This window comes from Peromyscus leucopus, chromosome 8a (assembly GCF_004664715.2).
Source record: "Peromyscus leucopus breed LL Stock chromosome 8a, UCI_PerLeu_2.1, whole genome shotgun sequence".
Taxonomy (NCBI): domain Eukaryota; kingdom Metazoa; phylum Chordata; class Mammalia; order Rodentia; family Cricetidae; genus Peromyscus; species Peromyscus leucopus.
Window position 1 is genome coordinate 36,391,862 of NC_051085.1, and position 23,269 is coordinate 36,415,130.

The 23,269-nt window shown below is 40.7% G+C and overlaps 1 protein-coding gene across 5 annotated transcripts in view; it reads right to left on the minus strand.

The window, feature by feature from the left end:
* Adgrg6 (adhesion G protein-coupled receptor G6) overlaps positions 1 to 1,886 on the minus strand; it is a 139,541-nt gene extending 137,655 nt beyond the window's left edge. For 2 of the 5 annotated variants that reach the window (XM_037200302.1, XM_037200303.1), the window contains exon 1: positions 1,577 to 1,842. In XM_037200302.1, coding sequence (XP_037056197.1) covers positions 1,577 to 1,578 — 2 coding nt within the window. In that variant the 5' untranslated portion in view covers positions 1,579 to 1,842. Of the gene's footprint in view, positions 1 to 1,576 lie in introns of all 5 variants that reach the window. The other 3 variants (XM_037200305.1, XM_037200304.1, XM_028861509.2) reach the window with 2 other exon arrangements.
* Positions 1,887 to 23,269: the final 21,383 nt, after the last annotated feature.

A 23,269-nucleotide genomic window follows, 5' to 3' on the forward strand; every position in this document is an offset into this window, starting at 1 on the left:
CACACGTGAGTGTGTGTGTGTGTGTGTGTGTGTGTGTGTGTGTGTGTGTGTGTGTGTTGCTTTTGATCCAATGAGCACTAGACATCCAGGGAGGCGGAAAGAAAGCTGCTAATTATCTCCTTTGAAAAGCTGGGATATGTTTTCAGGAAAACTGAAGTTGGAAACAAACTTACCAGTCGTTCCAAACCTGTTGCTTGCATAAGGGAACGAGTCTTAATATTAGGTGGCTGACTGTGTCCCCAAACAAATGCTCACAAGTGATCCATCCACCCATTCCTCTGCCATCAGCAAAATGTAAAACTCTCAGGTGCGTCAATACTTCACATAGAGTTTTAATAAAAATAAGTGGTATTTAGTACACGGCATAAAGCCGAGATCAAAGCTGCAGAGGGGAGGGTGAAGCTGGCGTGCTCTGTTCCATCCTCTACTTTAAAGATGTGTTTGGGGTTGCAGAGGAGAACAGAGCAGCGAAGATGGCGGGATGGGGGGGGGACCTGCCGCGGGGGAGGGGGGGGACGGGACTCAAGACCCTGGGTGCTAACTTGGAAAGGGGAAACAGAAGCGGAAATAAGTAAGGATGGAGTCGTGGAGTGAGGGAAGTTATCAATTTCTGTAGCTCCTGAACAAGTTAGTGGAAGTGGGTAAAAAGTCTGTCAGGTGTCTGCCCAAGAGTAAATAAAACGGCAGAGGGAAAAATAACACACTACGACAAACAAACAAACAAACAATCAAACAAAAACTGCTAATTTGGCCGCAAAGATAAGTGTGGCCCTTCGGAGAACCACTGTCCAGTTTGGAAGGCCAGGCAGTGCGCATGGCTGCCCTTTCATCGGGTCCTTCAGAGCACCTCACAGTTTAGACGGCAATTCCATCCAAGCACAACCTTGTAGCTTTTTCTGACCCTCTCACCCTCTCCTCCGTGCCTCCTACTTGTAATTCTACCCGAAGCCCCTATCTCGTTCCTTAATTACTTTTTAATCTACATAGTACACTGGGAACATTTTCCTGGGCTCTTCAAAGAAAAAGGCGCAGGGCTGGAGAGGTTTCAATGGGGGGGAAAGTCATTTAAATATCTCAGAGATCTAAGAACAACGACTTCCACAGGCAAAGGTGACAGCGCAGAGCCAACATCTCCCCCGCTCAGCAGTCCCTTCCCAGGCCCCAGGTGTTGATCCAGGGAGCGCTGGCTTGGCAGCGCCAGAGCCCTGCGAACAGCTGCGCGGCCGGTTAGTCCTTGTTTAATTTGAATCAAAACCACGTTCTCCCCATACTTGAAGCCCAGCCCTTCTTACTCTGCCTTACACGGACTCCCAGTGAAGTTTACCTCTCTGTAGGGGGAGAAAGGGAGAAAGCAAGACACACACACACACACACACACACACACACACACACACACACACACACACACACCCCAGCTCCCTTTGGCAATGACCAGTCCCCGGTGCCCCGAGGAGCACGTTGAAGCTCCTGTTACCGCAGTTGGTACCTTTCAGGGAAACGCTGAGCTATAAGGGGAGAAGGGGACACACACAGAGATGGAGGTGCGAGAAGGACTCGGAGCTGGGAGGGGACTTACATGCTGGCATTACCGCGCGGAGGTCCCCAGAGGCTGCTCGCTCATCCTCCACCGCTCCTCTGCTCTGCCGCCCGTGAGCTCTACGGAAGGGGGACCCGGGCGGCCGGGACCGCGCCCCGCAGGACCCTTCGTCACGCCCTTTCTGGAGAGTTCATAGGGTTTCCCGGCAGCTGCTCCTCGGCTGCGCGCGGGGCGGGCGCAAGGTGGACCCCGGGCGCGCGCCGCGGAGTTCAAGAGCGGGTCCCGCGCGCAGGGGCGCGGCCGACGGCGGCAGGTTCCGCCCGGCGCAGAACTTTCCCAATAGTTGGGGCGAAGTGCTCCGCCGAGCCGAGCCAGGAGGCGGGCAATCCAAGCCTGCCGGGCTGGACCGGTGCGACCTGCAAGGTCCAGAGCCTGCGGCGCGGCGCCGGCCTCAGTTTCCCCCCTGGGGCTCAGGTGCGGCTCCGCGCAACTGCCTCCCTCTACTCCGCCCGAGGTGGCCTCTGCTCTAGGCGGTCCGAGGCAGAGGACAGTCCTGAAGGCTCAAGCTGCCCCACCCAGGGCCGGCCACCCGAGGGCAGAGGGAAAGAGAGAAGTCGCCACGCGGGGCGGGACCGGCGCGGGCGGCGGGGTTGGGAGACTGGCACAAGGCCAGGCGCAGCTCCGGGGAGAGGACCCCGCTGACCCCGAGTTCACCCGCCTGCCGCGAGCGCCCGCCGAACCCCGCAGAGCCTGGGTGAAGGAGAGGAGCTCGGAATGCAGACGCACAAGTGGGCATCTGCTCTGCCTGCAGCCAAGCACCCAGGCCGCCTCTTACTTTTCTCTTCTTAGCTCTCCTCTTCCTCCTTCCCCCTTCTGAAAGAAAGAAAGAAAGAAAGAAAGAAAGAAAGAAAGAAAGAAAGAAAGAAAGAAAGAAAGAAAGAAAGAAGGAAGGAAGGAAGGAAGGAAGGAAGGAAGGAAGGAAGGAAGGAAGGAAAGAAGGAAGGAAAGAAAGAGAAAGAAGAAGAAAAGAGGAAAAGAAAGGGGGAAAATATTAAAATATTAATGGGGCGGAGGGCTTAGGAGGTTTGGGGCAATATGCTTGCTTTACTTTTTTTTTTTTTTTTTTTTTTTTTTTACTTTTTACTTTTTCTTTTCTTTTTGAGCGGAATTAATTTACCAGTGCAAATTCAACTACTCACTAGGGAAAGTTAAGTTGGATGACGACAGCTAGCCAATGCTTTTGCAGGGAAGCTGCTTTGCAAGGGACCTGGCACACCCACTTGCTAAAAGAGGGGGAAGCACTCGGGCAGAGGGTCCCTTCACACTGTGCCTTGCCAAAGTAAATTCACTGAATGCTAGAGGTGGCCTTTCCAGACTCGGAGACACATTCAGAGGAGAACAATCCTGCTTGCTTGCTTGCTTGTGTGGTAGTGGTGTGGGAACACATACAAATGCCGCAAAAGCAGATTTACCTTGATTGGCTAGTGGTAGAGCAGGGTTGGGGTAGAGGGGCAAAGCGGTGAAACAGCATTTGAAGACAGTTACAGGCAAAGAAAGAGGAAGCTGGAAGGCCGCCAGCAATCCAGACCACTTTGGGGCCAGTGTGTGTTCTTGTGATTTTTATCAGTATTTATTTTAATGGGGGGGGGAAGCAGTAGAATTAATAGAGACTTGAAAAAAACCTGAGATCCTTTTAGTATTTCAGGTGGGGAAATGAGGCCTAGTCTGCACAAACTATTCAGAAAAGACCAGGACTTGAGACTCAGCCCCACAGGCTCTCAGTTCAAGTCCACTTCTGTGACACCAGATCATCCCAAGGATATATTACATGTTCCATCCAGAACTTTTCAAAACAACATAATTTCACAGTTTGGTGGGTCTAGAAACTGGGTGCTGCCGCTTAGGTCCAATAAGACTGTAATCAAAACAGGAATGAAAGCTGTGTTGCCTGGGTCTGTTTGAGGGACCCCTGGCAATGTGATCAGGATCTATCCCTGGTGCATGAGCCGGCTTTCTGGATCCCATCGCCTATGGCCAGACGCCTTGCTCACCCTTGATGCAGCGAGGAGGGGCTTGGTCCTCAATGGAATGTACCAGGCTTAGCTGTGCTCTCCATGGGAGAACTTACATGTTGTTGGAGGATGGGATGGGAGAGGGGGATGAGAGGGGGATCTGTGGTTGGTATGTAAAATGAATATATATATATATATATATATATATATATATATATATATATATGGGGGAAAAAGCTGTGTTGTCTCCTGAAAGCGTGGCAGGGGAAGAGTCGGCTGGAAGCTCTTCCCGGTTGTTGTTCCATTCACAGAACTCTATTTTGCTTATTCTTTGACAGTGATTATTCTCTTCCCTCATCTTCTTTTATCTCCCTCTCATCCCTATCAACCCCAGTCCTTTTTATGTCCCCAGATCCACGTCTTTTGACTTAGTTTTGTGACCCCTTTAGTTTACCCACTGCCCTCTGTGTGACTGTTGGATTCAAACCATTCATTGGAGACTGTGGGCTCACAATTAAAAGCAATGACTCCGCACTCCTTGAATTGATCAGTATCAAATAATTCAGCAGTTAGAGGCAGTGCCTCCTAAATTAGTGGTAGTGCCTCCTGAGTTCCCCCTCCATCCATGTATGTCTATTGATAGGAGATCAACCTTCCAGACAGGATGTGCTGACTTACGCAATAGTGGCATTCTTGCTATGGGGGTAACAACACTCTGATGGGATCTGTGGCATGCTCTATAGAAGGAATCCATGCTTGGTTCTGTAAACCTGGTCACAAATCCATGACTGGGAGGTCACAGACCCTAGGGGGAACTTAATACTGTTATTTAGCTAAATTGGCATAACATCAAACTGCGTTGTAAATATTTATGTTAATATCCATAGACAAATGCCACTCTCAACCTTTATTAGAGAACCCTTTTTTTTTTTTTCCATAGATGAATTTTGCAGAACAGAATGGTGGTGAATGCAGAGACTTGTGGCTGTGTAAGGTGCTGAGAATAAGTTGCAGGTGAGTGCTCAGCCCTGAACAAAGTATATATATTATCACCTCTAAGACTCAAAGAACAATGTGGAAGAGGGGGGAGGAATTTCTACTAACTGAAATGTTCCCTTTGATTGACAGCTCCTTTTCCACTGATCCTTAACCTTTGGCAACCATCATCCTACTCCCAACTTCTTAGAGTGTCGGCATTATATTCTCCATATTGGGAAACCACATGCCAATTGTCTTTGTCCTTCAAAAGATAAATAGATAATTGTCTTGTTAGGGTTTCTTTTGCTGTGAAGAAACAACATGACCATGGCAACTCTTATAAATGAAATCATTTCCTTGGGGCTTACTTACATGTTCAGAAGTTTAGTCCATCATCATCATGGCAGGAAGCATGGCAGTGTGCAGGCAGACATGGTGCTGGAGGAGCTGAGAATTCTACATTCTGATCCACAGGCAGCAGGAAGAGAGAGAGACACTGGGCTTGGCTTGAGGTTCTGAAACCCCAAAGCCTACCTCCAGTGACACACTTCCGCCAACAAGGCTACACCTACTCCAAGGAGGCCACATCTCCCAAAAGGGTCACTCCCTGTGTACCTATGGGAGCCATTTTCACTCAGACCACCACAATAAAAAAAATGTAGTACACACACACACACACACACACACACACACACACACACACAATGGGTAAAATGAGGACAATTTTCCACTTTGAACACCAATGAATCTAGAAGATGTCATGCAAAGAAAACTGATTTAAATGTTAATCTCATCCTCAGACCAACCTCTGAGGCACATTCAAAATGATATGTGACAAATATCTGAGTGCCTGACCAAACAAAGTTAACAGGTAAAATTAATCCCCACATTAAACAAAACCAGGTGACATTATTCTAGCAAGTAGAGAAGAAGCTATTATGTGCTACTGCATAATTCACACATTGAGGTTTCTACAGAGAAATGTGAATCACCGCTAAGACATTCCAGTGTTCTGGCCACTGGCCAGTATATTAGGATTGTCTGTAATTTTGAAATCTCTTCTTACAAAAAGGATTTGTTCTTTATCATTGGAAGAGCATGTGAGGGAAACAGTGTATGATGCAAAGTGCAGTCTTTTAATGCAATAAGCCCGTGTTAAAACAGTATGTTATCACTGTGGACTTCTGCAGTTTATCCCAATTTATAAAATAAGGGTAACTATGTTTCAGTCAGATTCAGTAAGCTAAGGACATAGAACACTCTGTGATTTCCAGAATTTGGTGGTATCACTTACACTGTCTGCTCCGCATACCCTATCATCCTCAAACTGAAATTGCTAGGACCACATTCCTCTGCGTTCAGGAATCCTATGATGGCATTCCAGACAAAAGGAATTTTGGACATCTGTTCAAATCCTTAATGCTGATGAACACTTGGCTGTGAGAAACTTCCTTTTTCTATTGATTGACTTAAACATTCCTGTCTTTAACATCCATTCATAGCAGGGACATTCTGCCTTTCACAATGAGTCTTTCAGATGTCTGAAGGCAGTGATCATTTCCATGTCCAGTCTTCCTGGACTCAGCGTTCACAGCTCTAGTTTTTATTTTAACCATTTAATGCCCAGCTTTTCGCTGTATGTCTGGCTTTTCCCTTCCCTGTCTCCAAGTAAACCAACATCAGTGATAAGTATGCAGAGTGGTTTACACACCATAACTATGGGATTCTTACATTCCCTGTACTGGGTATAACTCTTACATATAATTCTCAGCTCTTGTTGGCTTTTTGAGAAGAAGTATAAAAATGCAGCAGAAATAGCCATAATATATATATATATATATATATATATATATATATAAACTTTTTTCATAAGTGTGACTTTTCAAGACATGTATCATAACTTATAAATATTCAAACCCAACTGGAAATTTCTAGATCTTCTATTCTTCGATAATCAATTTATCTCCTCCCTTTTCACCAAGTTTATTTCTTTCTCCAGCAAGGAAGAGAAAAGAAAGCTAATAATTGACTTGCCTGTATGTATGGATATCACTAGTAATTGGTACAGTATGGCCAGTGAGGGTCTTCAGGTAATCTATCCATTCCCTGATGGCCCATGTCTTTCTTTATCAGCCTGACCCCTCCAAAACCAATCAATGGATCTCTCTCTGAGGCAGGAGAACAGGTTCAAAACTCTCAGGAGCCACTCCTTCCTCCCTCCCTCCCCCTCCTCCCTCCCTCCCTCCCTCCCTCCCTTCCTTCCTTCCTTCCTTCCTTCCTACTTTTTTTTGTATGCATCAGCTATAAGATTGATCAAGGAAAAACAAGAAGGGAAAATAAATGTGGATGGAATTAATCTCTCAGAAATATTGTGAATTCACAAAATCAAGGGTTTTTTTATATAAATAATTAGTATTCCCACTTTGAAAATAGGAAACTGAAATTTAAAATGGATCTATATACCTTTTATAGCTTCATTTCTGTTGTAAAACACTCTGGCCAAGAGTAACTTAGGAGAGGAAATGACTTAAAATTCCAGGTCATAGTCCATCAGTAAAGGAACTCAAGGCAGGAATTTGAAGGCTGCTTGCTATTACAAACAGCATTACGCCTGTGTGAGGAACTTACTTCATAGCTAAAGAATCACAGACTGGAGGATGAGTGAAGCTCTGCTCATCCTCCTGTTTACCCAATAGCAGATCATAATTTTTTACACACATTTCTCCCCTCCTTCCTTTCTTCCCCTATATCGGGAGGGGCAAAACAGCTCTTTCAACTGGATAGAGAATAAGCATCTTGATATGCCTGCACCAAATTTACTGCAGATGAGTGAAATATCCTGCTTTCTGCATGGCCATAAGGTTTATTCTCATTTGGCTTTTTGATATAGTTCAGGATCACCTATATGAGGAATGGTGTTACCCACAATGGGCTGGGCCCTCTTATATCAATTAATAATCAAGATAATTTCCATAGACGAACTGGTTATAGGCATTTCCTCAAACCAGGCTCTCAGATGATTCTAAGTTGTAACAAGTTCACATTTTAAACTAGTTAGTAGAATCACAGAAGGAACAGTAGGCTGAATGCTGAATGGCTTTAATAATGTCGTAACCTTGTGTCTGTCCATCACTGTAGGCCCAAGTGTTCTGATGTAACTGTCAGAAATCTCAGGTAACTGTGTAAATTGTATGAATCCCTATACAGGGAACCCAACCTGTTTTATTTTGTTTCATTTGATCTAATCTATCAGTTTGGAGAATTAGGTTTGAAAATTGATTTTGCCATCAACCATAACAATATGTTGCACTTACTTTGTCACGTGGAAATCTAACAGTGCTATTTCTTACATTTTGGTCAAATAGCAGTGTTGATCCATTGAGATACCTAGAGAAGCTATCTGCCTTCTAAATGATGCTGCTGATCTACAGCTAATTAATGTTAGTGGCCTCTCATCTTCAGTTGCTTGCTAACCTATCTCTTCTTACAACTTCACAAATGAAACTCCAAATTATCATAGGCAATTACATAAACCAAACAGTTCATATGATGTTGGGAAATACTATTTTAAGGTGTGTTACTTTTGTTTCTGTTGCATTTTTTTTTTATAACTCTGTGAAGCTGTGTTACTGTGCCTGTCTAAAACATCTGATGGTCTAACAAAGAGCTGAGTGGCCAATAGCAAGGCAGGAAAAGGGATAGATGGGGCTGGCAGGCAGAAAGAATATATAGAAGGAGAAATATGGGAGGAAAGGAGAGAAGTAGCCAGAGAAGGAGGAGGACTCCAGGGGCCAGCCACCCAGCTACACATTTACGGGAGATAGACACAAAGTAGTTAAAAAAGTGGGAGCAGCCTTGGAGTAATAACCAAAGAAAGGTATACAGGAACAGAAAAGGAAAATCCCAGAGGCAAAAGGAGGAAGGGATAATTTAAAGTTAAGAAAAGCTGGCTAGAAACAAGCCAAGCTAAGGCTGGACATACATAATTAAGAATAAGCAACCATGTGTGATTTATTTGGGAGCCAGGTGGCAGGCCCCCAAAGAGACAAAGAGTAAGAAAACAGCCAACAACAATATGGATTTTATATCCTATACATAAATTATTGTAAATCTTTATTTATCCACCCAGAATATGAACTTGGGTCAGGGGTTGTTTACTGTTCTTTGTGCACACCTGCTGATTCTCACTCATTCCTCAATCTTCAAATACTCCAAAGACAGCATTGTTTTTTGGTTCTCTTTCCAGGATTCTTCTTTCCTATTAAAAAGAAAAGAACAGCTTCTATATTAGGTTAGGGTTGTCATACTAGGTGGTGCAAGTCTAGTCCTTATAATTAGGTGAGAAATGTAGGCTGGAAAAAAAATAAGAATGACAGCTGAAATTTTCTTTTAAATGTTTGGGCGGGGAGGGGGGGATGTCTCCAGTTGATGTCATTCACTAAGAAACCTGAATTAGTAGGAAGTCGACACAGTTATGTAGAGCAAGAGTGTTTCAGGCAAGGAGAATAAAGTGGAAGTCTGGCTTGAGGGGGAAGAGCAAATTAGATCTAAGAGTGTGAAGAGCCAGGGAACAGCTTTGTGGCCAATAGATCAGTCAGCAGGTTTACTGCACAAGAAGTTAGCAAAGAGGCTGAGAATGGGATGCCCCCGAATGCCAACTCTGCATAAAGATTACTTTGATATAAAGATTACAATTAGGAAGCAGCAAACACAAAAATAACTCTTTGTCCTCCACCTGTTTACCCAATAGCAGATCATAATTTTTTACACACACTCCCCCCCTCTTCCCTTCTTCCTCTATATCGGGAGGGGCAAAACAGCTCTTTCCACTGGATAGAGAATAAGCATCTTGATATGCCTGCACCAAGTTTACTGCAATAGCTCTATTTTCCATCCGTTTCCCTGCAGACATTTGCCTTCCCACAATTCACTGTCTCTAGGAATTCAAACATCTTTCCCCTTGCTTGTCAACTCTGAACAAATGTATCACCCTTTGCAAGATATAAGTCCCAAATTCTAACCTTTGAATTATTCCTCTGTATGAATAGGTACGTCCTGAGGCACATTTTGTTGTTGTTGTTATTAACTTTTATTATTAAGGTCTAATTCAGGGAACTGAGTCACAGAATTTAGTAAGGGGGATGGAAGGTTTTATTTCCTCACCTGTAGAAGTCATTGGGTGATTTTGAATGGACAAGAACAAGATTGCATTTACGGGAGATAGACACAAAGTAGTTCAAAAAGTGGGAGCAGGGAGACTTCTTAGCTGGCCATTGCACAATCCAGACAAGAGACAACAATGGATGGTTCTAACTAGGGAGGTAGAAATGAAAATAATTGAATTTGGGAGGCATTTCTAAAAATTGCATATCAAGTATAAAAGAAAGGAATACAATTTGTGGTTTAGACCCATACAACTAGGCGAATCTGGAGTATTTAGTGAGGAATGGGTTTAGAGAGAAAATACAAAAGTTCAAATTAAACACTTTAAGTCCGAGATCTCTCTCCATCTATCATATGCAACTATACGCTACCTAGAACTTACTAAATGTTTGAATGAAGTAACTGTTAACTGAACAAGCATTTCATTCTGAGGGTTTATCTGAAATCAATGTCCAGTTCCTGAATGGTTGTTTACAGAATGAATTTCCATAGTGAATTGGGACTTTTAGATCGACAGTAAAAATTAAGAACACTGGAACAATTTTAGCCATTGTGTAGGAGAAAATGAAAAATAGGAAAACATTTTTCCAGAAACTTAGCAAATACTCTAGCTGCAGTCAGGGAATTTAGAGGTTGATGGGGAGATAAAGGGCTGACTGGTATTAGAAGTTTCTTAGGCTAAAGATAGGAGTTTGCCTGAATGCTGTGAGATCTATTGAACCAGCCAAATTTATGTTCAAACATTTGCATCTAGGCTGTTTTTTTTTTTTTTTTTTTTTTTTTTTTTTTTTTTTTTTTTTTTTAGCTTGAGGGAGCCACATAGTCAAGAAATGTTACAGGGGTTCATCAGGAGGGATGGTGTTAGAGAAGACCTTTGCAAGAGAAGGGGATAAGCAGCTGCCGTGCAACATGAGTAGGATAAAAAAATAACATGATGCCATTGGAAATGGCTGTTAGTGTTCCTGTTGCTGTGACCAAGTACCTGACAAACAGTGACATAAGGAAAGAAGGGTGTTTTTAATATGTTATGTAAGAAGGGGTACAGTACATTACAGGAGCATTAGGCAGTTGGTCACATTACATCAGCTAGCAGGAAGCAAAGAACAATGAATGCTGATGTACAGCTTGCCTTGCTCCTTTTTCATTCAAGGGCTCTAGCCCACTCGATGCCCATAGTCAGGGTGGGGCTTCCCTCCTTGGTTAAAGCTTTCTGGAAACAGCGTCATTGACGCAGCCAGATTGTGTATCCATGGGAACTCTAAATCCAGTCAAGTTGACAGTGAAGATTACTTATCACCAACGATGAGGTCAGAGATGTATGAAGAGGAAAGGTAAGCTCGAGGAGTCATGGTTTTTGTCTCGCCTATCCCTGTAGGACAAGTATGTGAACCTTTTATGCCTGACATCACGTAGACAAGGTAGGGTTAGCAAATTCTTATCAGTTTCTGGAATCACACACAAACCTTTCCAAATGCTATAACTATGAGAGTCGTAAGGACTTTTTCCCAGGGGGTGGGGGGTTATTTTCCCTTCTCTTCAAATGGCAGAATTTGTCTTTTTTTTCCTTCTTTGACTGCTTAGACATGATAATGAGTTGCCTTAGTAAAAAGAATGTGATTAACACACATCATTGTAGGCTAGAGTTTATAAGAGTGCACTTCATTCTCTTGTCTTGCTTCTGTCCTAGAATATGGCAAGATACTGTCAGCCTGGATTCCAGAGCAGAGAGTGTATGTAGCAGGTACTCTAGCCAACTGTTAGGGAAAACTGTACAAGTTACACATATGATTTGATGCTATTTGCTAATAAGATTTGGGCTTGCCTGTTATCAGAATATGATTAAACTGCTTTTAACTAATGCAAGAACTATTATGTCAAGAATAAATAAGCTAAAATGTAAAAAAAAAAAGAATAAATAAAGCAACATGTAATAGGTTATCAAAAATATTCAAAACACTTAATATGGTGATATTTTATTTTGTACTAAAATGTTATTTGTATGTTAATAAATAAAGTTGCCCAGGGGTCAGAGCTATTAGCAAGCCATAGGAAAGCTGGGCAGTGGTGGTGCACGCTTTTAATCTCAGCACTTGGTAGGCAGAGCTAGGTAGATCTCTGTGTGTTCAGGGATACAGTCAGCATTGGAGACACATGCCTTTAATCTCAATACCAACCATAGAAGACCTGGAGGTCTTTAAAGACAGACAGTGATGAGGCAGTCATGTGGTTGGGTTTACAACCAATGAGAAGGCAGAACTGAAAGTCTTTATAAAGACTTTAACACAGGAAGTAGCTCTCTTTTGGAGAGGTAGGACCACCGCAGGAGGAAGGGTAAGGTTTTAGCTCTTAGCTCTGACCTCTTAACTTTCTTCTTTGCATTGGTTCTGTGTTTCTTATTTAATAAGACGGTTGGTTACATATACAATTTAAATTATTTATTTTATGTGAAAAACTGTATTTTTATTATTTCCAAGGTATTGAGCAGCAGATATTCCACTGAAATATGATTACAGTCATAAGACTGACCCATGAAGGACAAGCATGGGCATGAATACTAGTTTGTATTATATTTGCTTTGTTGATTTGATTTTATGCAAGTTTTCTTCTTAAAATTGAAATGAAGTAGTCCTCTAGAGACCCAGGAAATAGGAAGCATGTGTCTGGTGGGTAGGAGAGAACGGCAATAAGAAGGAGGAAGGAGAGATCAAATTTCCTACAGGAGCAGGCAAAATTAGAGTTGACGCTAACACTGTGAGACCAATACAAAAGTCTTCTGTATGAGACTTCCTGGTGGAGAATTTAACACCAGAGAGACTTTTCCCCACCTAGAGAAATGAATACATTTTAAAAGAATAGGCACGGTCTTCAATGCAAAGAACTTCATGCCATTTCTTTTAGAACTATGCAGCTCAAAAGTGTATTTATGGAAGTGAACAAGCCAACTTTAGATGTAGAGATATCGTGGCACATTCTATATTCCTTTTTTTTAAAAGAATGTATTAGGAACCCTCAGAATTAGCAAGACTAAACTAAGCAGCCAGTGTTTAGAATAACAGAAAAAAAAAAACATTCCAAGAATGATGAGTGACAATTTAATGACATGCCTACAAAAAATCGAGTGAGCAAGGTGGTTAGATTTCTGCACAAGGCAGAACCCTCTGTGCCCCAATTTAGGGTCGAGCAGCATTCCTTGTTACTTACTGAAAATACATAAGGAAGGAAAACAGTATGCTCATTGAGTGGAAAGGAAGCAGGCATAGCTGAAGAGAACAGGGATGGAGAGCAGAGGTCAGGCTTCTATTAGTGAAAAGTTTGGAAGTCTGTGTACAGATTAGAATTTTATTTACAGTTCTGTGGTGTGCTACAAAGGGATTCCGTCAGGGGCCTGACCATTGTGTATGAAGGTGAGGACTTGACCATTGTGTACTCAATTGAGGACAGATGAGAAAACGGCAATAACTAAAAACATGATGTGACAGTTAATTTTACCTGTCAGTTTAATAGGTACACAGGTTACCCAGATATTTGGCTAGACATTTTTATGGATGTTTTTGGTAAGGTATTATTTTTATTAGATTAGCATTTAAATCAGTGGACTTAAAGTAGATTGTCCTCTATAAAAGTGACTCTCCTCTGATCAACTGAGTGTGTGTGTGTGTGTGTGTGTGTGTGTGATTTAGGCTTCTTTTAGGCTTCTACAACATCATATCTCCCTACATTTACAACAGACACCTTCAGAGGCCAATTATAACATTGGCTCTTCTGTGTCTCCAGCCTTCTAGACAGACTTCAAAATCACATGAACCAATTCAAATACTTTCTCCCTTCCTCCCTTCCTCCCCTCTCCTCTCCTCTTCTCTCCCTCTTTCCCCTCCATATCCACCCCTTGCTCTCTTGTTCTTGCCCCTTACTCCTGTTCTCCCCCTCCCCTCCCCTCTCCTCGCTCCCTATCCTATTGGTCCCATTTCTCAGGAAAACCCTGACTAACAAACAGCATGAATACTTTGGTAGGTGCTGCTTTATTCTTGGTGGATGATAATGATGACCCAGTTCTGGATGGATTTTAGAGGTGGGGGTGATTGGATTCATGATGATTTGGATTCAGGAGCCTGAAGAAAAGAGACGGACGAAAAAGAACACTCATGTTATAGACTAGAAGAGTTCCATAGATAAGATGGGAGTTCACACGGGAGGAAGAGCGATTTGGAAGACTAAGGGTGTGCCGAAGGTAAGTTAGTTGCCTGAATATGTCTATAGAAACCACAGAGATCATTGGCACCTCTCTCTGGAGCTTAAGGGAAATCATCAACATACAGGTGACATTTCATGGGCTGGGAGTGAGTCATACTCTATCTATAGGCACAGATAGAGACGATAAAGGCACTGAGACCACGTCATGGAACACGTAAGTACTTAAAAAAGATGAAGTAGCAAAGGAGACTGGGAAGGAAGTCCTGGGAAAGTAGGAGTTGGGTAGTAGAAGACATTTCAAGAAGGAAGAGAAGGACGTGGCATTGTTAGCAAGGCAAGGTCAGACTGGAGGACGCTTGGATACTGACACAGAGATCTCCCTAGTAATTCCAACAGCAATACGGGCAGAATGATGGAGCCAGAAACCATGATAAGTAGCATGAGAAAATGAGCTGGGCTAATTTCCTTTAATGCAATGTCCTCCAAATTCAGTGCTATTAAAATTTCCTTTTTTTTTTTCTTTTAGAAAATTACTGCATGATCCCACATGTATAAGAAGACTAAAAACAATCAAACTCATGGAACTCTACACCCTAGACTAAGTGAAGCTAGATGTGAGGATGTTAGGAAACATTGACCAACACTCACAAATTTCAGATAACCGGGAGGAATATGTTAAGATTATGTTTTTGAGGTCTGTTGCACAGCATGGCAATCGAAATAATGATGTTCATTTATTTCAAAATTATTTAAAAGCAGATCATGGCTGAGAAGGTATCTTAGCCAGAAGACCTAGTTTAATTGTCCAGTTTTGTGTAAAAAGCAGGCATAGTGGTGCACAGTTGGGATTTCAGCTCTTGGGAGGCAGAGACAGGAGGGTCTCTGGGCTTGTGGGCCATCAAGACAAGCCTATTTGTCAAGTTCCAGGTGCCAATGAGAGACTCCATCACAAAAAAATTAGGTGGAGGTCTGCTAAGGAACAGTGCCAAGGATGAACTCTGGCCTTCACACTTGAGCACTTGCATGCACATACACAAATACACAAATTGAAAAAAAAATGTAAAGTTTGCCCCTACTGAAAAAAAAAAAGGCCACAAGGTGTTGGATTTTGTAATTTCTTAATGCAACAATCTCTAATATATATGTATATAAAAATATAAGGCCCTCTGCATGGCAAAACAATTTTGTAGCTTGATCTGCTTGGGGGGCCTCCTGGCAGTAGGGTCAGAATTCATCCCTGGTACATGAGTGGGCCTTTTGGAGCCGACTACCTATAATGGGACACCTCGCGCTGCCTTGAGGCAGGGAGAAGGGCTTGGACTTCCCCATGGGAGGCCTTGCCTTTTTGTGAGGGGAAGTGGAAGGTGGGTCTGGAGGGGGAGGCTGGAGGTGGTAGGAGGTACGAGGGGGATTTTTGATTGGTGTGTAAAATTAATTTAAAAAATTTAATTAAAAATATACAAGAGAAAAAAATTTTTAAAAAATAATATTAAAGCCTATAAATATAAGCAATTAGTATTTGCCAATTAAGACAATGTACAAGAAAGAAGATAGACAATTTGATATAATCAATTTTTTACAATGAATTTATCTCTAAAATAGAAAAACAACCAATGAAACATTTTCTTGAGGAGTGTAGTAGACATGTTTTGCTCTTCCAAGGAAGATGCAAAGTATTAATGCTCTGGGGCAACAAGATGGGATGGAGGAAATGTCCCAACAGAGGAAATGTCTAACCAAGTCTGTCTTTGAACTTGGACTCCTTCTCCTTCAACCTCCCAAGAGTTGGCATTACAGGACTCTAACGCCACAGCCCTCTTCTCTTAGATCTCACTTCAATGTTGCTAAATGATCCTGAAATAATCGAGCGCTATGCCAAGGTTTCTGTCAGAAAATGCAAAATAAATAAAAATCAAAACCGGCAAATTGCTCGTATTTCTAAAAATCCTAGCAAATATCACAAAAATGTGTACAGCTTATAAAATTCTATTAGCATTTAGAGGGGAAAAAAACTCACCAAAGGTCTGGCTTTACGTAGTCCTTGTTGGATTTAAAAAGCAAACAAATGACAAAACTGTAAAATTCACATCAGAGGGCTGGAGAGATGGCTCGGTGGTTAAGAGTACCCCTGCTCTTGCAGAGCAGCGCTTTTTATTTCCCTGTAATTTATCAGGCAGTCCATAACTGCCTGTAACTCCATCTCCAGAGGGCCTGACTCCCTCTTCTGGCTAACATCAGCACTATCATATACTCACACAGACACACAAACATTTAAAAAGAAAAACAAAATAAAATCCACCCCCCCTTCTCTTTCCTTTTTTCTCTCAGAAAGAAAAATTTACACCATGGAAATTTAGAAACATTTTAAAGATCTACATGTTAAAGATCTTTGCACCCTTTTTCCCCCCTAAAAGTTCATGCATGTTTAACTTCTAACTGGATCTTTGATTATCCATTTGCTATTTGCCATGCTGTGGCCAGAATTTAATCATTTTCATTTCTTTAATAATGGTTTTAATCATATCTTCTCTCTGCTGGTCTTGAAGAAGCTAATTTTATTGTTTAAATTGTCTGCCAGAGACAGAACAATTGGAAACAGAAAGCACAATCCCGGGCCAAGAAATGTGATTGAAAACATGAGACTGGACTCTTAAAGGAGAGATGAGAATGGTTAGCAAAGGCTACGTGGAATCAATTTTGCTCGAAATGATTCACAAAGAGTAGCTGCTTATGAAATGCAATAGAGCTCTCAGAAAGTAAGAAACTGAGAGGGTCTGCGAACCAGAGCTGGTGGAATCTGTGAAGAACTTGGGGGTCTTGTAGAACTGAGGGCCCTATAAGGAGAGTTGCACTTGAGAGCAACAGGAGCAGAGATGTAAACACAAGCTGTGTTACTCCCTCAGTGGCCTCCAAGTGCAGGTTCTCCCATCTTGGTCCAGCTCCGTATCTATAGGTTGGAATAAATGCTACCCAGCCTTGTTGATTGTTGTGTTTTCATAGTGTTAGAAAAGTAATTGGCAAGGCAGAAGTTTAAAAATAATAGAAATGATCATTAGTAATTTCCAAAGAGAATCAGGTTTTCTATTGAAAAAAAAAAGAAAAGAACCTCAGATCCTTTGAGTGAAGAAAGCAAAATTCACTAACAGAACAAATAGGCAAAAGTACTTACTAATTCATGAGTTAGATGTTGTGATTCTGTTTCATGTCTTGATATTCTCGGCACAGAAATGGTTGGTAGCTTGCATTCCTAAAATTGTGGTACAAAAGATTTTGCCATCTCAAATTTTCATGGTTTGGCCGACCCATCCTGGAGTAAGGACATACCACTTCGACTTGGGATGTGTGCTGTGATCTCTAAGGAGACAACCGAGTTGGTTGGCTGAGTGCTTCCACATTCAGAGAGCAAACACACAAGCTAGGTGAAGTGGGTGTTCTGTACATCTGAGCTTAACTCCATCTTCAGAGCCTACTTTTTCTGAGTTTTATATAAACTGCCTTCATAATCTTAGGACAAATAATGCAACTCTTGTTTATGATTTCTCCAGTTTTCTTTGTCTATTAGCTACCTATGTAGCACAGTTATTTTATCGTTTCTTGTTTTTACTGAAGTGTTTCAAAATAGCTTTTTGAATTATAGTTAAAATCATATATTGACGTTTTGTTCCCTTTTTATTATAGTAAAATACAAATAACATAAGGTTACCATTTAACCATTTTAAGTCCAGTGGTGTTACATACATTCGCATTGATATCAGCCAGCACCATTATCCATCTCCTGAACCTATTAAACAACCAAACTAAAACTGTAAACTCATATAATGGTAACCTCCCATGTTCTCTCTTCCAACCCCTGGTGATGTGTATTCTGTTTTTTGTTTCCATGCCTCTCTGTGTTCCTGAAACTCACATTAGGAAATTGTACAATAATTGGCTGTTTATATCTTATTATTTCATTAGTATAATGTCTTCACATTTCATCTGTGTTATAACTTCTGTAAGGTTCTCATTCTCTTTAAAAAGGTTTCATTAGATACATCTTTTGAAAGTTATTACACACACACACACACACACACACACACACACACACACATTCTGAAAAAACATGGAAAACATTTGAACTCCCTTCTTTGATCCTTACTGTGCATTGCCATTTGCTTTCATTAAATATTTGAGCAAAAATAAAAACGTTATTGGAGTGATTGTAACAGTACCTGGTAAATGAGAAAGTAGAATTCTATAGAATTAAAAGCAAGCAATGCCTTATTCCTAATGAAAGCTTTTGCTTTGTAGTCTACTGAAATGTACCACAGAACAAACAGTTATGTTTTTAAGGTGTATAGTGTAAGAGGGGACCTACCATTAAATTCATAACTAAAGCTCTGTTTCAAGCAATAAGGTATCATTAATTGGCTAGGTGGTAATGGCACATGCCTTTAACCCCAGCACTCAGGAAGCAGAGGTAGACAAATCTCTGTGAGTTCAAGGCCAGCCTGGTCTACAGAGCAAGTTTCAACCAAAGCTACACAGAGAAACCCTGTCTCGAAATATATATACATATATATTTGTATATACTTATTATATATTATATATACATATAATATACATATACATACACACACACAAAGTAAAAACAATCCTGTGATTCTCGTGTGGGAAGAACTAATAGTCTCAGGAACAAAAGTTTTTTACATGGAAAAATGCTAGAGGATTTGGATGTGGGCAACTATATCTATAAACCATGCTGATTCAACCAATGAAATGTTTTTTGAAATGAGTGTCATTAAAAAGGTTTCTTTTACTGTGAAATTAAACTGTGTCCATACTGATTTTTGTTAATTAAATTATGCTGTATTAATAAACATTGCTATCAGTTTCTCATTGCCCTCTGAAAATATGACCAGCATCAAAGAAATGATCATTTATACTGCAAATCAATTTTTGTTTTACTTTGTTAGTATCCACACACCACATGGTGTGAAATTTAATAAAGTTGACTGTAAAAATCCAAACACCCTTTCCGGTTTATGGAATTGTACTGTTTTCATATTTTCTATTTTTTTTAATCAGGTCATTGATTTAAGTGAAAGCTGTTGCCAGGATTAATAAAGTTCATATCTGTGAACATGTGGTTGTGTTTTTATGATTTCCCTAAGTGAATATGAATCTCCCTTTCCCAGATCAGCTACACCCAACAAAGTTTTACTCTTACAACCAAGGCCTAGGCCATTGCTGAGTGAGGAACTGATCCCAGGAGAGCTCAAGGGGACCGTTGTTCAACTGCTGGTAGGCCTTGTGAGGAGGTCAGTCTCCTCATGCTGACACGTGCAAAACTGTATTGCATAAGGACTAAATTTGTTCTTCCAATATGCTCGAAATTGCTATTGTCTCTTCAAGGAGACATTTTCTTTTAATGGATTATTGTAAAAAAAAAATAAGCATTTTTTTGTGGTGTTCTTTTGTGTTTAATTTTTGGAGATAATTGGCAAATAAATTGGGAATTTTGATTTTTAATTATTAGCAAACTAAAATGTCCTGAGTTATAAAGTATGCAGAACTCACAAGCGGTATTTGGTGGTGGTTCTTCTAAATCAGAAGGATAGCCTGTCAATGAAATACTGGTTTTGCATGTGTGCTCATATTTAAAGCCAATATTCACTTTATTTATTTATTTACTTTTATTTACATTTATTTATTTACTAATCAGCTTTTGGGGAGTTAAGTAAAATTTCCTTTTTTAACAATAATTGGAAGGGCTGATATAACTAAAGCACCTGATAACTATACAGTCTGGCACAGATAGGTGTAAAAGAAATTATAGTGATTATTACTGCTAATAAAAGTACTAGAATTGATTTTCATCATATTCTTTTATTTTTAAAATAATCACCAGTACCTGCCAACAAATGAGTTAACTAATTCCAATGTATTCATAAATTCTTCCTCTCAATTTCTTTCTTAAAAGGTCAGCTTATTTCCTGTCTGATTTTAAGATGGAAGGGCTGAAAAGATCCTCCGTACTGATGGCAGTATGGAAATGCTTATACTGTTGAAACATAATAGAGGTGCTGAGTGCAGGATGCTCCCAACCACGGCAAGAGAGAATGCAGAGTCCTTATGCAGTACTGGCAAGATGTTGAGCTCTTCAAAGTAAACAGTACGCCTCAACCTTGCAACCAATGTGTTACTGTTTGGAACTACCAGCTTGGGGCTGACTGGACAGCCCTGCCTGAAGCATGTGAACCCACTTACATGAAGAGGCAATGCTGAGCAAGAAGATGTAAAAAATGACATCTGTGCCAATATTTTAACCCCTGGACCTAGCAGAGGGTGTAACAATTCTCAGAGCCCGACAGAGCAGCGACTGTCAAATTGTATCAGACAAAGGCAAGACATATTTGTGTCTATAGCACACACACACACACACCAAATAAAATGAATGTAACTTTTAAAAAATGTAAAAGCTATCAACATATTGAATATCTTATAGAAAAAATACAAAGTATTTCAAAACCATTTATAAGTCAATCCAAAAACAATTTTAAATGTATATCTACATGATAACAAAGCTCCTCAAATTAGCAGAATTAGAAGGAGACATAACACTTGAAGCCATCCAAGATTTTTTTTATATACCCTCTTTGTATTTGTTAGAGAAAATAACCTCCTGAAAAGTGTGGAGAGCTTGAACACTACCGATCAGTTGATGCATGTTGAAGATGTTACAGAATGGCACGATGAACTTGCTTTTCAAACCTGAGCAGGCACACCTATGGAGAGACTGCAGGCCACAGCACTGTTCTTGACAAATATAAGAAAATTGAAGTCATACAAAAACGTGTTTCCCTGAAGCTTAAATTTAAAACAGAAACATATCTGGAAATTGCCCAAGTATTTGGAAGTTAAACAGCATGGTTTTAAGTATTCATTAGTCAAAAAAGAAACCAAAGTAATTTAAAAATACTTTGAGATGATTGATAATTAGCATATTTTATATTAAAATTTGTATAATGAAATTAAGTAGTTCATGAGAAACTTGTGGTATTCAATTCTTTTTTTTTTTTCTTTTTGATTTTTCCAAGCAGGGTTTCTTTGTGTAATAACCTTGGCTGTCTTGCAACTCACTTTGTAGACCAGGCTGGCCTGGAACTCAGAGAGATGTGTTTGCCTCTGCTTCCCAAGTGCTGGAATTAAAGGTGCGTGCCACCATTCAATATTTATTTTTATAGATAGGAAAAGCTAGAACTGACTGTGTCAACTTCTAGTTTAGGGCATGAAAAAGCTAAAATTAATCACCATCTAAACAGAACAGAAGATACAAAAAAGTAGATATCAATGAAGATATTAGAAGGGAACATAACTGAAGAGCAATTGTTCTGTTAGAGCAAATGGATACAATTTTTAACAACAACCATCAAAGGTCAAAACAAAAAACAACTACCAAAGTCTTGTTTTGTCAAAACAAAAACAAAGCAAAAAACAGTTGCCTGTGTGGTGACATATGCCTTTAATCCCAGAATTTGGGAAGCAGAGTCAGGTTGCTCTCTGTAAGTTCTAGGCCAACCTCTCCATAGTGAGATCCTGTTCCAAACAAAACAAAAACAAAACAGACCAACAATAAAAGCCAAAGGGAGAAGGAGCAAAGGTGATTTCTGAAGAAACAGGAAATCTGAACAGTCGACATCAACTAAAAATGATGAAGCCACAGTTAAAATGCTTTCTACAAGGAAAATCCTCGGTTTATGTGGCTTGATTGGTATGTTCTGTTCAACACTTTAAAACAATGTTAATCCTACACAAATTCTACCTGAAAACCAAGGAGAGGAGACCATGTCCCAACTCACTTTACAAAGCTAGGTCACCTCAATGCAATTATCAGCACGCAGTCAACCGCAAACATTACAGGCAACAAATTGCAGATGAATAATCCTCATTAAACACAATGACTTGCGTTTTAACAGTTCATGAGCAAATTAAATGCAATGCGATACTGAGACTGTAAGGGGATAAAACGATCCCGTCTGAGATGGGAGGTCAAAGGTGACAGAGCTAACAGGAAGGATGAAGCCTGCTGCTTAGAAGGCAGACCCATGAGATGCCTATTTTGTTTTGACTACTTGGTACTTCTCAAGTTCCTGAATCTAAATGATGTTTGGGGCTCTGTCTAAGTAAAATCCAGGGAACTTGGATCCTGAGGTGGAAGCTGGAGATAAAATATTTCTCAGGTTTGGAGCTGGTTGAACCAAGTGAGTTGCTGAAGACATGGCAGGCGTTCTTTTCTTCAAAGGGACCCGGAAGGCATTTTATTCTATTCTATTTCTTTATATCGCAGTGTAGTGAGCCCGCTAAAACTATTCCTTAGGGAAGGTTTGGGTTTGTTTTTGTTTCCCCCAATCATGTCTGTATTTGAAAAAAGAAAAGGGTGTGTGTGTGTGTGTGTGTGTGTGTGTGTGTGTGTTTGAACTAGAGATTAACCAAATCCTGACATCAACATAGAATCCCTGGCTTGCAGTGAGGATAAAGACCTTCCCTATGCAAACATGACTCTTACTGTTATTATTCAAACCACACGTATACTGTTCATGGATTATTTGCTTAGCCAAGGCTGCTCTCTGGCTTCCAGCATGCTTTTCTTATAGCCAGAGGCGGCTCACATGTGCTCTGAGGTTGCATCATTTGTTTTCAGGACAGACTGTCTTTGTCCTTTCCCCTCACCTCCTCATTCCAGAATCCACTGCTGTGTAAATGGCTTCCCCCACATTGAGTAGCCCTCCTTCGGAATTAGTAGAAAATACAAATGCCAGGAGAAAAAATGTAGAAGATAGTTATACATAAAACAAAAACCTAAAATTTTGTTTTAAAAAAGAATTGCCACAAGCAAGGTAGCATATAGCGTTAATGCAAAGTCTTACTGGGCCACACTGGAACACTTCAGGAAAGTGGCATTAAACTGACTCTTCTTTTTAATTTTTAGTTCTCTCTCTTAAGAGGGTGTAGATTTAGAAAGACTGGGGACAGCTGATCATGGGGAAACGCTACTGAGAGAAAAATCTTATCTGTGGTTCTTCAAGGTGTTTAGATGTGTAAATTGCAGTCACTTGATATATGAGTCATTGTGAACCTTCAATACTGTAAAATGGGAACCCTATACCACACGTCATTGCCAAGACATGATGACATTCCTCTTGAAATAGCTTCTTGGTTTAGGCAGCAGAAATGCCCAGAATTCCTTTAAAAATTCTTTGTGCTGCCTCTGTGTTTCAGGATAAAAAAGATATGCCCTCCAAAACCCTCCCTCAATTGATGATGTTTTCCTGGGGTGTCTTTCTTCTTCTGTTTTTCCTTGTTTACAGGAAACTTGTCTTTGGGCACCTGCACCTCGTCATAGCAC